This window comes from Felis catus, chromosome C2 (genome assembly GCF_018350175.1).
Source record: "Felis catus isolate Fca126 chromosome C2, F.catus_Fca126_mat1.0, whole genome shotgun sequence".
In the NCBI taxonomy this organism is placed as follows: Eukaryota; Metazoa; Chordata; class Mammalia; order Carnivora; family Felidae; genus Felis; species Felis catus.
The window spans coordinates 42584936-42602777 of NC_058376.1; the positions used below are offsets into that span (position 1 = coordinate 42584936).

A 17842-nucleotide genomic window follows, 5' to 3' on the forward strand; every position below is an offset into this window, starting at 1 on the left:
TCTTCTGATATTCCCATTATAAATAAGGTATGCCTTTTGTACTTGTCCCACAGTTCTTGGATGTTCTCTTGTTTTGTTTTGTTTTTCCAGTCTTTTTTCTGTTTGCTTTTCAGTTTTTGAGGATTTTATTGATTTATCCTCAAGCTCAGAGGTTCTTGCCTCAGTTGCATCCAGTCTACTAATAAGCCTATCACAGGCATCCTTCATTTCTGTAACAGTGGGGGGGGGGGAGGGGGGTTGGTTCTTTTTTAGGATTTCTATCTGTCTGCTTACATTGCCATCTGTTCCTGCATGCTACTTATCCATGAAAGCCCTTAGTCTATTAATCATAGTTGTTTTAAATTCCTGGCCTGATAATTCCAACATTCCTGCCATGTCTTTTGCTGATGTTTGATCTAGCTCTTCAAATTCTGGGTGTTTTGCCTTTTTGAATGCCTTGTATTATTTTATTATTATTATTATTATTATTATTATTATTATTATCATTATTATTATTATTATTTTGATAGCCTGACATGATGTCCCAGGTGAAAAGAACTGTTACAAATTGGCATTTAGTAATATGGCGGTGATGTGTGGTGGAAGGAGAAGTGTTCTATATGTCTATGATTAGATCTTAGTCTTTTAGTGAGCCTGTGCCTCTGGACTATGAACTTCACAAAAGATTCTCAGGTTGTTTTTTTTTTTTTTTTTTTTTTTTTTTTTTTTTTTCTGCTGAAAAGGAATGCACAGAATGGATAGAGCCAGCTGGAATTGGTCATTTCCTTCCTGAGATCAGTTAGGGTTTGATAATACCCCACTAGGTTAGGTTCTGGTTAACTAGTTTCTCCTGACAGCAGGTCTTGTGCCCCAGAACAGAGTGCTATGGGGTATTTCTAAATGGTTTCTTTTCCCCTCTCTTGCCAGAAGCAGGAGGGGACTTTTCTCCCATATTTATTGTGGGAATTTGCTCAAGTTCCTAGAGATAAATCTCACAGTTTTGTGGGGATCCTCTTATGACTTAGTCCCCCTGGAGTCTTTTATTCTCAGACTTTTGTGTACTAAGCCTCCAGCAATTCATCACTACAGTTCGGGTTTTCTTACCGGGCACTGGTTTCCTCCACAGATTCTATTCATGAATGTCTGCTCTGGTAAACTGAGACTCCCTATATTTGCCAGTTTGTCTTTGGTATTGGGGCAGTGGTTTGTCTTATGACTTACCCCCCCCCCCCCTTAAGGATCTGAGACAAATTGTTGGTTTTTTTTTTTTAGTCTGTTCAGCTTTTTTTACTTCTTGTAGCATGCAGTGGTGACTTCCAATCTCCTTAAATGCTGTTATGACTTTGTTAAATTGACATTTGTTAAGTAGGGCCTCTGGGTGCTAGATGGTAAACCTTGGTTCAAAAAGACCACAAGAGAAATCAAAGTGGGAGAAATTTATTATTCACAGGTTCTGGAGGAAGTATATGGCATACCTTGAGGGTTCCACAGGGGGAGATCAAGGCAGGGTACAAGCAGAGAGACCTGTAGGAACTGGGGCACATGCTAAGGCCAGTTTCGTGAGTTCAAAACAAAAGAGTGTAGAAGCTCCACCATAGTCTTACCTCACGGAAGGCCCTGGAAGGTGAGGGAGACTGTTGGTCACAAAGGGCATTGGGGAAGTCATCAGGCACATTTACTTGTGACCTTGCAGGCTCTTATCTAGGGCATGTGCTTGTTTGCATGAGGGGCTAGTTAGCCAAACTCTCCACATATGTGAAACTGGAAACAGACCTGTAATACATTTTTAATATATTTATTTCAAGTGATCCTAAAAATCTTTGCTTCTATAATAATTTTAAGGTAATAGGCTAGGAAAGAATTACTTCCTGAAGGTTTACATATTCTTAAATTTTTAAAAATGTTTTATTTATTTTTGAGAGAGAGGGAAAGAGAGAGACAGAGTGTGAGTGGGGAGGGGCAGAGAGAGAGAGAGGGAGACACAGAATCCAGAACAGGCTCCAGGCTCTGAGCTGTCAGCACAGAGGCCGATTCAGGGCTTGAATTCATGAACCCTGAGATCATGATCTGAGCTGAAGTCAGATGCTCAACCAACTGAGCCACCCAGATGCTCCTGAAGGTTTACATATTCTCTTAAATGTAAGCCAGTTTATAATAATTAAGGGACAGGAACTTGCTAAGAAATATAAAATAAGACTTTCTTTGTATCAGATATGTCTTAAATCACTAATAGTAAATCATCATTGTAAAAGATTACGACTTACCAGAAAACTAAGATAATTAACTCTTTTCCCAAAATACCTAGAAGTAATAGCCATTGGATGAGAACATGGATTATACACATACTGACTTACCAGGGCCTTGGCAACAGTTTCCATCGATTTTGAATATTTTTTATTTGTTTGTTCTAATGCAAATGAATGTGTGATTGGAAATAACAATTATATATATATATATATATATATATATATATATATATATATATATTAGATATAGTTTTTTATTAAATCAAGTGGAAATTAATTTATGATCTAGAGTTAGGAATTTATCCTACTGGTTGTGTTTTGAATCTATTCAAGTTTTCTGGAATTTTGACTTTTTTTTTTTTCTATTCTCCTCACCTGTTGTTTCTCCTGCCAAGTCAGAGTGCTCTACTCTTTTAAAGTGTTGGTTGGTAAATAATGAATTGTATCAAAAATTTTGATTTACCACATTTGTTTTATATTTTTGGTATCCCTTCTTTTCTTAGATTTCTATGGGAAGCCACTGCCTCCCCTGTCTGCACGACAGAGGCCTAACAGTGATGCTCATGATGTGGTTTCATAACCGAGTCATGTGATGAGCTTTTTAAAGATCTGCAAGATCAACTAGAAGACCTTCCTTCTCAAAGAAGAAAAACCCTAAGCATTGATGACTGGGGCAAGATAACCATAGTGATTTCAGTGAGATAAATAGCCAAAGACCTGGCTGATATGACAATTATCCATGTTATTCATGGTTTAAAAAAAAGGAAGGAAAATGACCAATAGATGGGATGAGCATTTGAATCAAGTTAGCAGGAGTTACTGTTGACTCTGGTTTTTACAGTCCTGCTCATGGGCATATTCCTGAAGGAAAACCTCTTCAGAAAAAGAGCCAATGGACTCTGCACACTTTCTTTACTATATGTTTAATAGTCTTTATTATTGTATCCTAAACATTTTTTGTAAGATACATGTGCATGGAAGGGGAACTCTTGGGATTTATAACCTAAGTTTTTAACTTTTTATATTTTTCTAAAACTTATAAGAATTTTAATTATTATGATATCGACTGTGCACTTTTCTATAGATGCTTTGTTTAAATTGTGTCTGGAAATGGAGTTGATTTACTTGACAAACATGAACTACACAAACAGGACATATTTATATGGTTTAAGGTATATTTCATAATAGTATTGTTCTTGAAGTGTACATTCTAATTTTACCTAATTTTAAAGTAATGCCTTTTAAAAATAGATTCTTAGATCTTTACTCTACCAAATTATATTATTTGAAAACACTACCCAAGGAGAGTTCAATTTTTTTGTCATTTGCTTTTTTTTTTTTTTTTTTTTTTTTTTTGGTGATGATCACAATAAATCAAGGAGACTTGAAATACTTTTTTGACCTATATGCTTTTTAAATGAATAAAAATGTTATGTGAGATATTATTAAAATTCCTAATGAACACCTCTTTTATAAGATAGACCTTTTCAGATCAGGATGCTCCTTGTCACCCCCTCATTCTATCAGAAGCTTCAATGACTCTTTTAGGTTATTCTAATTGTTTTGTGCCTTGGAAATAAAGGCAGAAAGACTGAAAAAGCCACTGTAAGTACAGAGACTTGTGTTTTATAACCAGCAAATGCTTGGGAACTAATCGATAGGAATAAAAATGTTGGCTTAAAATTACTAAATAATTCCAAAATAATTTCCCAATTTAAAATAATAGCACTTTTCTTACAGTAAAGAATGGCATCTGTAGAATTCTCTACTTGTCTGGCATTTAGACAAACTTTTAGAAATATACTTTGAGTAATAGATTCATAATGTTGCATTTAATTGAAAGTGTGCGTTTATATCAAGGTGAAAATGCAATATGAAAATACAATATGAATCCTTATCACCTTGTTAAAATTGGTAAGTTGGGTAACTTGTACTGACAACAGACATATACTAGTATCTAACAATAACAAGATTAAGTAGGTCTAAGGCAGTTTAATATGGTTATTTACTTTAAAAGTTTAACTTTGGAGCATCACATTTTAGTCATATTTTATAACAACCTAAATTTGATAAATGGCTGAAATGTAAGGAAAAGCAACACAAGAAGGCAGAATGTAAATTTTGAATTGGATTTTAGAGAAAAACTTGTTTGTACATCTTTCTGGCTCCTTTTTGTAACATTTACATTTAGTCATTTTTTTAAAAAAACTGAACTTTTGCCATCTTTTAAATTTTCATCTAGTTTGAGAATAAACAAAGGTTAAATTTTTTTGTTTCCTACCAGTGATTACTGTAGTGTACAGTAATTATTGAGTTCATTTATTAGAAATGAATAAAAATGATTTTGAAATTAAATATATGATAAAGTGAAATAAATGTTTTATATCTCTCTCTCAAAAAAGTAATTTGCATTCTTAAAGCATTCTAAAAATATTTTAAAAGAAGTTTTGTAAATCCAGGTTGCTTTTAACAAGTAAATGCCTATTTTGTTATATGCTGTATTTTTGTTCATAATCATCATGAATTATGACATTTTCACACAATAAAAATAATTTATATCAGTATCCTGCTTTGCTTTTCATTGATAAATTTAAATGATTTCTTTTTGGTAATAAAATAGTAAAGGATTTTTCGAATATGACTTTTGGAAGAAATTTTAAGTCAATAGATTAAAATAATGATATTTATATGGAACCTTTTTTCTGCACACAAGTTTTTATGTTTGTAGAAAAGAATATTGTCATTTTAAAGGCAGTTAAAAATAACATCATATCACTTTATGATTCTAGATGATCCAATGTCTGTATTTTGTTAAAGCTGCTACTGATCCAAAGATAATATTTTTACTTATTTCAAAAATAATTACTTATTGCATAATTCTTTATCCAAAAGGCATACATAACATATATCCAATATCATAAGTGATTCTAACTATGACACTATGATAGCAGCACTAGAAAAAAATGTTCCAAAACATTAATAATGAATTTTTTAGAGTTATTGGTTGTGTGTTTTCCTCAGTTTTTCAGACTAATTTTTAAAATTTTGCTTACTTTTATCATGGGAGAATCAAACTTACAATTTTGTAAAAATTAAGTGCCATGTTTTCTGCAAGCTTAAAATTAAATGGTCTTTTAAGTGTCAAATGAAAGACTTAATATATAAAATTTATTTTGAATAGCCCAGAAACATTATAGAATGTGCCATTATATTTGCAGCTGATCTCTTACTAAGTATTCTTTTACTAGAACAATATTTTATTTTATTTGATACTTAGTTCTATGTGCTATGTCTTTCATATTATTCAATTTCTCCTGTTCTGCACTAATCTAATACTTCTAGGTGTCAAAAGCTTATCAAAAATGAAACTGCTTATATAAATAAAGCTGTCGCTTATAAACTTTATTATCCTTGGCTTTAAATACTTAAGTTTTCTCTATGTGGAGTAGACTTTGCAAGTGAGATTCTGCTAATACTATTTATCAAGAAAATATTCCATCTGATCCAAAAAACAGATTCAGATATTTCAAGACTTACTTTAAAGTATGGTTATAAATTATCAAAATAACAATAATGCATTGGCTTTGTGGACGCACTAATGGAAGCCTTTTGCAGGGGGAGAGGGGAGATAGGAAATCAGAAATGAATTGCCTTTATTTTTACATAATTTTTTAAATGTTTATTTTTGAGAGAGAGAGTGCATGTGCACACAAGGGAGAGGCAGAGAGAGGGAGAGAGAATCCCAAGCAGGCTCCTTGCTGTCAGCTCAGAGCTAGAGGACGAGAGACTTGATCTCAGAACCACCGTGAGATTAGGACCTGATCCAAAATCAAGAGTTGGTCACTCAACCATGTAAACCACCCAGGTGGCCCAGAAATGAATTTCCTTTCATGAAGGAAAGCTGTTTATAATTGAAGGAAAAATAGGAATATAATTATTTGCTTGTTTAGAGCCTGAGTTGTAAATTCTTTCTGTTTGCTGATGAGGAAACAATTTATGATCTAGGTAAATGAGTAAGTGGTCTCCATATTTTTATGACACCTCTTTTCCAGTAAATATTTAAGTTATTGTATTTGGTAGATCTGCCATAACATGTATCGAAGGCTTGGTGGATCAAACAACAGAAATTAATTTTCTCACAGTTCTGAAGTCTGAAAGTCCAAGATCAGTCTGGAACCTTGTTGGCAGGATTGGTTTCTTCTGAAACTTAACTCCTTGGCTTATAGATGGCCTCCTTTTCCCTGTTTCTTCACATGGTCTCTATACTGTGTGTGTTTATTCTTAGCATCTCAGCCTGTTTAAATTTCCTCTTTTTATAAAGATACCAGTCAGATTATATTAGGACCCACCCTAAAGGCCTCTTTTAACTTACTCACCTCTGGAAAGAGTATTTCTAAATAGTCACATTCTGAGGTACTGGGGCTTAGGGCTTCAACATATGAATTTTGAAGGGATAAGTTTCAGCTCCTAACAGTTATATACATGTTTGGCTGTACTTTGTACATGTACCTCTCCCTAATTTTTTTTAAGTTTTTATAAAGTTAAATAAAAATACAAGTTATATTTACTTCCCAGTCCCAGTGGATTGTTTGTACATACCACTTTGGGGACCAAAATAATAAAATGAGAGTCTCTGCTAACTAGCTACTCTCCTGAGGTGAAATTTCAAGATTGCCTCTAACTATGCTTTGTTCTCTTGCTTTGATTGTGAATTTCTCTGTTTTGTTTTTCTGCCATTCATTGTAAGGAGCTAATGGTCTTTTGGTATTAGATTGTTTTACTGCAAAGCCTGTCTTTACCTTTTTGACACACAAACCTCTCTACAAACATGAGGGTTTTGAGAAATGTTTTATGTAAATATGAAAATCCGTAAAACATACAGAAGCCTATAAAGTATACCTATTCTGAAACACTTTTTAAAAATCTTTATTTGTTTTTGAGAGAGAGACAGAGAGAGACAGAGCCTGAGCAGGGAGGGCAGAGAGAGTGAGACACAGAATCCAAAGCAGGCTCCAGGCTCTGAGCTCGATGTGGGGCTCGAAGTCAGGAGCTGTGAGATCATGGCCTGAGCCGAAATCAGCCGCTCAATCGACTGGACCACCCAGATGCCCACTGAAACACTTCTTATATCAAATGGCTTTGTGATAAAATTGCTTAGATATGTAAAAATTCCTTTCCTGCCCAGTGTATGTCCTTATTAAGTTGCTTTATTCTTTAGTAATAATAATAAAATATATAATTGCTGGTATTTGTGTCAGCTCAATTTGTTATATCTGCAGTGATTTAAAACAAGTCTGCTAACAGTTTCTATTTTTAAAATTCAGTGTGGAGCTTTGTTTATTCTTCAGTAGCTATTTGGTGTGAGATAGGGGGAGTCCACTAACATTCTCATGATACATTAATGTTGATTCTAGATAGAGTAATGGGTTAAATATTAAATATCAAACTGTAAAGAAAAACAAAAAGAGAGGAAGAAATAATAGCTTGCCTCTGTGAGAAGAAATTTCCAAACCAAAAAGCAATGGAATCAATTACAAAATCAAAGAATTGCATAAAACTTTAAAGTATTTTCACATTTAAAGTCAAAAGATTGTAAGAAAAAATGGGAAGGTACTTGAAAATGTGATATGGCTAACACTAATATAAATAAAAATAGCACTCAGGCATCTATAGGTAAGTGGACATGAGGTGATATTTACAAAAGAAATATAATAACTAATGAGATTTGAAAACCTCGAATTAAGGACATAATAAAAAAATTTATAAGGCTATCAGACATGCAAAGAAACATGAACAAAAATGTTGATCCATAGTAAGGGGGTAGCTAGTGTAGTAACCTCCATACCTTGGAATACTATGCAACTTTTAGAAATGATGTATATGAAGAATTTTCAACATAAGAAAATGCTTATAAAAACAGAGGATACATTATACATATTGTTTGATAAACCTTGAAAATGCAGGGGCGCCTGGGTGGCTCAGTTGGTTAAGCATCCAACTTTGGCTCATGTCATGATCTCGCGGTTTGTGAGTTCCAGCGCTGTGTTGGGCTCTGCTGACAGCTCAGAGCCTGGAGCCTGCTTTGGATTCTGTGTCTCCCTCTCTCTCTGCCCCTCCCCTGCTCATGCTCTGTCTCTGTCTGTCTCAAAAATAAAAAAACGTTAAAAAATTTTTTTTAATGCATAAAATTAGAGAAATACACCAAAATAACAATAGTGATGATCTCTAATGGCATCATGCCCATTTTTCATTCTCATAGGCTTTTGTTTTTACATTTTCTTCGGTAATCATTAGCTTACTTAATATCAGAAAATAGAAACATGCTAAAAAAGTAAAAAACAATATAATAGAACCAATATGACCTCTTTCTAAGCATTACACATCCCCTTTCCCTAATAGAAATAAAGTATATGATTTCTACTACCTCCTTAAAAGTCTTGACAATGTCTATTTTGCAAATATACTACCACATTAATTCATTAAATGCAGGATTCTGTAATGGGCACCGAAAAAATATAAAATCTCAAATATAGAGGCTGAAAGGTAGACTAATGACTTTTCCCTACACAACAAACTGCATTTAATCACTTGGCTCCTTAATACTATAATTTTCTTTTGCACCAAATCTAAATGTATTTTTAGAATATGAATTCATATGCATTATTAGATTTAAAAAGGGGGTTTGTGTAAATAAGTAAATATATTAAGCTTCTAATCACATTAGAGGTGATGAACATTTTTATTTTACACTGTTCTAGGATTTATACCTGTGATATATGCCTATACTGACATTTTGAGCATCAAAGGTCTCAAAATGATGATGTTCATTAGATACCAGGGACCATATGAAGCCCTGATTTCCTGATGAATTGTTGATTGCTGTTACAAGGGAGCAACTGAATAGTAACACTAAAAGAGCAAATAAACTGGGTGTAAAACCTTCCTCAGAACCAGTAACACTGCTCCTAGTAAAAAGTGGGTGGGAGGCTAGTGTGTAGGGTCATCTTGGTCTTGAGGCATTTGGTATCAGAACGTGATGATAATACTCTCGAAGATCATGAGAGTGAAGATAATACATAGCAGCAGCTAACATTTGGGCATTTACTGTTTCCTCCTCTTTGTGCTAAATGCTTTACTGTATTTCAGTTAATCATTTAACCCTCCCTGTTAAAAGAGATTATCCCAATTGACCATCTCTAGGAAATAGGTGCCTTAATTTCTTCATCATATCCATCCCTTTTACCCGAGTTCTGAATATCTGAGCTAAGTGAGAGGGTCATCAAACTTGGTAGATGAATGCAGTAACTAGCTTAGTTCCTGAGAACATTTTTCAACAATGATCATTATACAAATCCTAACAGTAACAAAGACACCTTTTCCTTTTCTTTCTTTCGTCTTTTTTTTTTTTTCTTTTAACTGAGCGGCAAGCACACAGCAATCCGTTTAACGTGAAAGGTTCAACTTGAAGCTCTGGCCTCTCAAGGCTCCGCCCCAGGATCTAGCCACGCCCCTGGGAGTAAGTAAGGCCTCTACCTGCCTCCCGAGGAAGGAACTTCGCGCGTGCCTCTCGCGGGATCTTTTCGGCGAGATTTCTATAACGCAGGCAAAGCAGTATCTCGCGGGAAGTTGAACCGGAAAAGTGAGGGTTGGAAGCGAATGCGGGTGAAGCTCGCGCGTGAGGCTGTGCTTTTGGTTTCCTGGAGGTTTTGGATGCTGGATGGTTAGACCTCTTGTTTGGCATCTCCCAGCGGGATAATGTTGACCCGGGTGAGGGCTGGGACCCAGCTGGGCGCCTCGGCGAGGGTGGGGGGGTCGGGATGGGGGAACTTCGCGAGCTGTTGGTTTCTCTGGCTTCACTGTCCAAAGCCCTAGAATAATGCTGAATGCTCTGATGCCTTCTCGTGAGCGTTCTCAGTCGTTTTCTCCCAAGACTCCCCTGCACCCCAAGTAACTTGTCTGCAATCCAGTCTTCAAACTTTATGACCTACACCCCTCAGCTTTGAACACAATGCAAGCTCCTCAAGGACTGAGACTATCACTGTTCTGTCCTGGGAGCTTAGAACGATGTTACGTACCAAGCCCTCGATTAAGTTTGGATGAGTAAATGAAATCCAATTGCAAGGAAGTTTCCACAGGAATCGAGTGACTTTTTTTTCCCCCCCGAAATAAGCTCTTTTATTTTAGAACACTTTTACAAAAGTTACAAAGATAATACAGACTTCGATATGCTTTTCACCCAATTTCCCCTAATGTTAACACCTAGATTGGCTTAAGTTAATTTTGTTCCTTTAACACAGCTTCTGTTAATGCCACTAATTCTTTAACCTTTGTTTTCCATTTGACCAATAATTATTTGAAGACACCCTCTTTTTTCATAAATAGAATGTCATAATACAGTTTTGTTGCATTTGAGGTACTGCTCCCTTGCAAGAACTAGTAATTATTTTAAAACATGTTCTTAAGAAAATAACTGTGTTAATTTGAAGTTGAATAAATTTGTAATATTAGATTGTGTCAGCAACGTTTTCTTGTTATAGCTGAAAACAAAATCAGAGAGGAAGCTTGCAAAACAAATTTGCAAAGTTGTTTTGGATCATTTTGAAAAACAGTATTCCAAAGAACTTGGAGATGCCTGGAATACAATAAGGTTAGTGTAATATATCTCTTGATGCCTATGATAGAACACAAATAAACCCTTTTGTGGGGGGTGGGGTGCTGTGAGGAGAAGGGGTGAAAGAATCTAAACCTGGCTTCCCTTTTCCTACAGGGGCTAGAGAAGGGAAGAACTAGGAAGAGATAGATGGAATCATAGGAAAATGGAAAGGGGAGAAAGAAAACCTTGTAGTGATAGTAAGAAAAAAATTGTTATGCCCTTGCTTGAGCAGCTGTTTTGATCTTTGAAACAGGAATGACCACCAGTGGGACAAAATTAATTCTGTAGCAGAAAAATCTGAAAACTTTTGTCTGGTTTCTGAATTCAGAAGAAAAACCCTATTTACAGCTAGCACTGCTCTGTCTTAGCTAGAGTGACTTTATTTGATAATCCTATGTCTTCCCTGTGTCCATGTCTGGCTATGTTTTGAACACAAGTGCACACACATACACACACACACACAGATTCTTTAAATGTATTACGGAAAACAAACATTTCATGGATAGAAGTTTGATTTGTGTGTTTAGTGAGTTTTACCTTTGGTCAGAGTGTTACTCCATGGCTTCTTTACATTGAGTTCTTATATAGTATATCCCGTGCTCTGTGGTGTACAAAGCGCAGGACAGTCCCCGTGTCTAATTTGCTTGCAGTCTGGTGTTCATAGTTTATAAATTACTAATTCCGTAAATATCCTGATAGAAATGGGCAGGAGTACCTTGTTGTATTTAACAGAGCCTGAGGGTGCCAGCAAAGGCCTGAGGACAAGCCAGGCCTTGGGACTTCACAGGAGTTACCTCTGCAAAAAGAACCAGGCAGTTTAGCCTGAAAGAAGATCCGCTAGTTCTGAAGCCAGGGGCAAAAGCCCAATACGTTTTGCTCAGGGAAAAGGAAAAGTTCTGTGGCTGTAAACAATGGAATTTGGTTGCATTGTTGTCTTAATCTCTTGTTGGATCAACTCAATAACAATTTCTCATTTACAAACGATAGCTTTAAGCGTTTTTTTAAAACAGATTACACAGTGACTGATGGTAAAGTCTGAGGCTGTTCTGAGACCATTTTAGGACAAATTACGCTGTTTTAGAAACTTGTAAATGCTAGAATATGAAAAAGTCGTTTATAATTGTGGTTTTTATTTCAAAAGTAGATTTTAAATGGGTGTCTTCTGGCACAGAGCAGAAAGAGGAAAGAACGAGAGTGAAGTGCAATAAATTCATTATGTTTTTGGTGTGCAAAGTTACTTAACGTACTATATCCAAATAACCACACACCTACTGTATGTTTATTATGTACCAGATGATATTGACTCTGTGTGATCCTTAGAACAAAGCTCTGAGGTTTCCCGTTTCCCACCTGATAAAACCAGAGCAGGGATTTGTGTCCAGTCTTTCTGGTTCAAGAACTCCCACTGCTAATCCCTATTTGCACACCTGGGGTGTAATTAGGCATATACGGGTGATTTTAAATAAATAAATAAATAAAGATTTTGAAAGGTGTATTGTTTTCAGACTATAGTAGTCTGGCTACTCCTACCCTGTAATGAGTTATTTTTCTATTTAATGTGCTCAGACAGATTTATAAATTATTGTTTGACCCTAAACAAAATGAGCAATGAACCTCAAATCCATCTAATTAGCTGTGCCTTCTGCTTCATCTGTCTTTTTATTGGGTTTTCATGGTAATTTAAGTTTTGCATAAATGTGCTAAATTTGCCATGGGCAAAATAAAGGCTGAATTTAGAAAATGGCCTGAGCATGGAAGATGGCATGGGGAAATAAAAACAAATATTTTTGGTTTCTTTAACTTTTATTTGGAAGACATGGTATCATGCTTGCAGAGTCTGTTTACTTCCGGGGAAAGGTGAGTGCATTTTTGTCCTCTGCCTAGAAATTTACTCAACATTTTTTGTTTCCTTTCTTATCTAACAGATTTAGATAGTGGGGAAGATTTAATATTTATTTAAATTTTATTGTTTTGTAATAGCTTTTTTTTTTTTTTTAAACAAGTCACCCTTTGAGAATCCTTTAAAGTTGTTTACAGTGTGTTCAAGTTTTGCTCTGTTTGTTGCCTACATGTTACCCTTCAGGTAAGCCCATTCCTGGTAGGACTTTAAACTTCCCTCAGTATGCTGCCATCTCAAGCTTTGCGGCCCTCCACAAACTTTGTTCCGTAGTCCTCAGTATATTCTGGCGACTTCACTTGGTTTCATACCAGGCAATCTCAAAAGTGTGTTATTTTTCCCTTCCAAATCTGTGTTGTCATTTGCTACTTGCATATCTTATCTCAACTGAAGGTGTCACCATTAATATGTTTCTTCTCCTCCTCCACACCTTCAAGGTAAAGAATGAACCTGAATCAAAAATAAGCTTGGCATTTGCCCTCAGCTCCTTGGAGGTTATCTGTAAGCCCATGGAATGTCCCGCCTGAGTGTCTTTGTATACCCAGGGGACTAGGCCACACTGGAAAGTCTAACTGTGATTTATGGTGGCGGCTGTGGGCCATGGTATCAGCTCGCCCTCTGACCTGTGACCTCCAGAGGAGCTGGAGACAAACGATTAGCCAATTGATCATGTTTGTGTGACCGAACCCCAGTAAAATCTAGACTCCAAGGCTCGGGTGAGCCTTCCTACTTGGCAGTACAACATATTGACACGTGTTGTTGCAGGGAAAAGTTGTCCTCGTCCGTGATTCCCCTGGAAAGGACAACCGAAACCTTCACGCTTTGATCTTTCCTGTACTCTACACCACGTGTCTCTTACCTGGACTGACTTTAATCGGTCTTGGGGGCTCCCAAACTATGTACTCCCATACACCACTACCCTGCCTCCATCAAAATTTAAATGCCCAGCTTTTGCTTCTTCGTGAGAAATTTCTTAATTTGGATTTCATCTTTATCCCCTCTATTACTGTTGAGTTAGGCCTTCATCATTTCTTACTTGGCATATTAACATTAGCTTCTTTCCATAGTCTCCTACCTTTAGTATTTATCTGTTGGCTTGTTGTAGCAGCTGCTTTATGGCACGATACTCCAGGCAATAGTCTAATCACTTTTCAAATACTAACATAATCCTCTGTACAGCCTTCTGAGGTAGTTATTACTACTGACATTTTACAGATAGGAAAGCCGAGACAGATAGAGGTTACTTAACTTGCCCAGTACTACACAGCTCACGTTTGAAAGAACCTTGAGAGTTAGTTTTACCCTCTGTGTGGTGCTGCTTCTCATTGCCATCATGTGCCATTGGGCCACCCCTGGAGTACACGCCTCCTCTACTCCCCTGCTGTCTGCAGCATTCTGTTTGTACTAAATACATTCTCCTGGTAGACAGGCTCCTTCATCCCTTTGGGATCGGATATGCTATTCCCTCTGCAAGGAATGACACTCTCCTTTTTCCCTCTGTACAGTAGTTAAAGTATGGGTTTCAATCCTACCTCTGCATCTTGTAGCATATGACCTAGGTAAGTTACTTAACATCCCTGCCTCACTATCCTAATGTGTAAAATAGGATCTATCTCGAATAATTATTTGGGAAGATAAAATGATTTCATATACATACACAGTGCTTAGAATATTGTTTGACAAACTGTAAACCCTCAATACGTGATAGCATTATTTTTATTACTATTACTGTTATTACCCAGTCCTCCATCAGGCTGTCTCATATACCCTTGACAAAATTAGTTCTGCCTTTGTGTTTCCATTGCATTTTGTTGATAAAGCTATTATAATTCTTTCAAGATTGTATTGCCATAATTTATTAAGTTGTCTCCCAACAAGGGAGGGTCTTGAAGAACCAATACCTTGAGACTTGAGCAATTCATCTACTTACTCACAATTTAGTGTTTAATAAACCAGGCATTGTGCTAAGTATTGGGATGCAAAGATGGATTTTATATATATATATATATATATATATATATATATATATATATATATATATGTGTGTGTGTGTGTATGTGTATATATGTATATATACATATATATGCATATATAATATACATATACATACATATATAATACGGATGAATGAATGAAATATATATGTATATTTTCATTCTGCCTTCAAATATATATGAGGAGAGGATTACTTGGAAATCTTTACATGAACTTTGGAAATTTTGTTTGTGCTTTGTAGAAAGCAAAACAAAAGAGCCTCAGTTAAGTCTGGCATGTCTGTAAAATATATATGTTTTTTTAGACACCCTTCTCATTAATCCAGAGTTCACATAATTCACATATGGGGGAAAAGATATTATATAACTAGATTCCATTAGCAGAATCTGTGAAGGGAATAGAGTGGGATGGTTGGGGAAAACAGAAATGAACTAGTGTCTGTATTTCTTATTTTGTTCCTTATGTTGGCTTTACACAAATATTCAACTTTAATTTGTGCAAATTCCTGTGAAGTAATAACTTTTAGCCTCTTTAAAATTCGGAAGTTAGAAAGTACCAATTTTAATGGCCAATTCAGGCCTGTGATTTTAAAATCCATGCCTTTTCCTCTACCGCATGTGCTGCTGTGAAGGGTCTGGAGTCCCAGCCCTGGGAGTATGTGCACACTTCTCCTGATACAAGGGAGTAGATATGCAGCATTTTCATCCTTTTGCTGGTCTTTACCAGAAACACAAACCTTCACTCAGGACTTACTATCTGAGGTACTGTAGATAACAGATATGGACATAGATTACCCTTCTATAAGAGATACTGAGGAAATAATGGCAAGAAACAGTAGGTGGTCAGTTCATCATTAGAATCTCTGAAGAATAAAAATAAAAGTCTCAAGCATACTTAGGTGCTCTTAAATGAATCCATGAATTCATTCATTTCTAAACCAGACTTTTAAAATGATTGAATGACCACCTTCTAGTGGATACCAATAGTAATAAAACAAAAGGGTTTTTTTTTTGTGTTTAAAAATATTTCTTTATTTTGAGAGAGAGCATATGTGCATGTGGGGTGGGTGGGGGAGGGGCAGAGAGTAGGAGAGAATCCCAAGCAGGCTCTGCACTGTCAGAGCCTCAATGGGGCTCATCTTAGGAATCGTGAGATCATGGCCTGAGCTGAAATCAAGAATCTGGTGCTTAACTGACTGAGCCACCCAGCCTCCCCATTAAAGGGATTTTAATTTTTTTAACCATAAAAATTTAATTGATTTTGTAGTTGACAGGGTTATACTAATTTTGCTTAGCAATACCTAGATAAAATGATTTTTCATCCTCATCATTAGGTAGGAAGGTAGAGTGGAGAATAGAACAGTAAGAAGAACTCACAAAAAAAATTGAATGAAAATAATATCAAATAATGTATAAATCAAATAATTATAAAATAATACATTATATAATTTTTCAAGGGATATTTGGGCACAGGCAAGTTACAGCAATCAACTTGTAGATTCTCAGTTTTCATGTATGCTCTTTCAGAAAACCAGTTTCCTTATGTGCCTAAGAGAGTATTTACTCTCTTTTCAAAACCTGCCTTTCTGTTACTGTCTTTCTCCCACTTTACAAAAAAAAGACACACTTTAACCATCCTGACTCTTGCACATTGCATTTTTCCAGTGTGTCAACACCTCCACATACCAGAGGCTGTTGGAATGTCATTGTAAGGGTTTAGAAAGTAAATGACTAATGAGTAACAAATCTTTGACAGGTCCCGTGGTTTCCAAGGTTTGCTTTTAACAAAAGTAAGGAGCTCCAATTGAGTTGTCAGTTAACAGATCATTTAAAGTATTTTTGAAGATAGGTCATTAAATAATTTGGGAAAATTACTCAGGAAGAAATACAAGTCAAAAGGGGAGATACTGCTATAGGAAAACATTAAATTCCCACCCATTTATGTAAGTGAAATTTTTTTTATCAACCTTTGTGAAAACAAAATAGGAATAAAATTGATTTGAACCCTGACTTAGTATAGCACTAGGTAATATTCATCTTTGGATGTATGGGGGCAGGTGAAGCTCATTTCGTTGAGATCCATTTCCTATCACTTTTCCTTTCTTTAAAAAAAATTTTTTTAAGTTTATTTATTTAGAGAGAGCATGAGTGGGGTAGCATCAGAGAAAGAGGAAGAGAGAATTCCAATCAGGCCCCATGCTGTCAGTGCCAGAGCCCTATGCAGGGCTCATAAAACGTGAGACAATGATCTGAATGGAGATCCAGAGTCGGATGCTTAACCAACTGAGCCACCCAGGCACCTGTCACCTTTTCTTTTTATGTTTAATTATTATCAAATCAGTAATAGGTTATTTTCATCAATTTTGTAATGACAGCTCTAACAAGTTTCCATTTTAACAGAGATTTAGGCCACAAGGAAAACAAATTTAGTATATATACACTTTGTGTGTGTGTGTGTGTGTGTGTGTGTGTGTGTGTGTGTGGCAGAGAAGTACAATAAGGCAATAAAAGATTTCAAGCACGAAAATGTATTAGGATAAAGTGATATGGGGAAATAGAATGTAAATAGAAAAAGGAGCTGTAAAATTTTCACCTGTTTAAGAAGAGTCAGTCCATGAATTTTTAAATGGACAATGATGGGTTTCAAAATCACTCTGGTATTTAGGTTCCATTGGATACATTTTAAAAAGTGATATAATTTATATTTTAAAATGTCAATTTTTATAGTATGCTGGAAATTACATTCTTAAACATATGGTGAAGATTTTGATGTCAACTTAAAATGTGCCAGAGGGTACATAGTTTTTTTCAAAATGGTGTCAGTTGGAGGTACTAGCAAAACATTTGCAGGTCACTCATCTTGTGGGTCCCAGTTCATCTGGCTGCTGATGTACTTGAATTTCTGTCATTGAAGACCTGTAAGTGGAACAGCTTCAGACTCCTCATGAATCTTGAGAGTGGAGAAGGTCTTCTTGAGTCCTCTAATGTACACCCCCTCCACTGTCTGACAGGTTACTTGCCCATCCAGTCAGAGCTTTGGACTTGAGTAGCCATTGGCATGCCAGCCTCAGGG

The 17842-nt window shown here is 35.9% G+C and overlaps 2 protein-coding genes across 6 annotated transcripts in view; both read left to right on the forward strand.

Annotated features, from left to right (window-relative positions):
- ARL13B (ADP ribosylation factor like GTPase 13B) overlaps positions 1-4789 on the forward strand; it is a 70512-nt gene extending 65723 nt beyond the window's left edge. For all 5 annotated transcript variants that reach the window (XM_019839570.3, XM_003991550.5, XM_045036780.1 and 2 more), the window contains one exon: positions 2729-4789. Coding sequence is in view for 3 of the 5 variants with exons in the window: in XM_003991550.5 (XP_003991599.2) it covers positions 2729-2805 (77 nt within the window). In the remaining 2 variants the exon portion in view is untranslated. The remainder of the gene's footprint in view (positions 1-2728) is intronic.
- A 3590-nt stretch (positions 4790-8379) lies between these two features.
- Positions 8380-17842, forward strand: part of NSUN3 (NOP2/Sun RNA methyltransferase 3) — a 61834-nt gene continuing 52371 nt past the window's right edge. The window contains exons 1-2 of the mRNA XM_003991552.5: positions 8380-9992; positions 10763-10872. Coding sequence (XP_003991601.1) covers positions 9981-9992; positions 10763-10872 — 122 coding nt within the window. The 5' untranslated portion in view covers positions 8380-9980. The remainder of the gene's footprint in view (positions 9993-10762; positions 10873-17842) is intronic.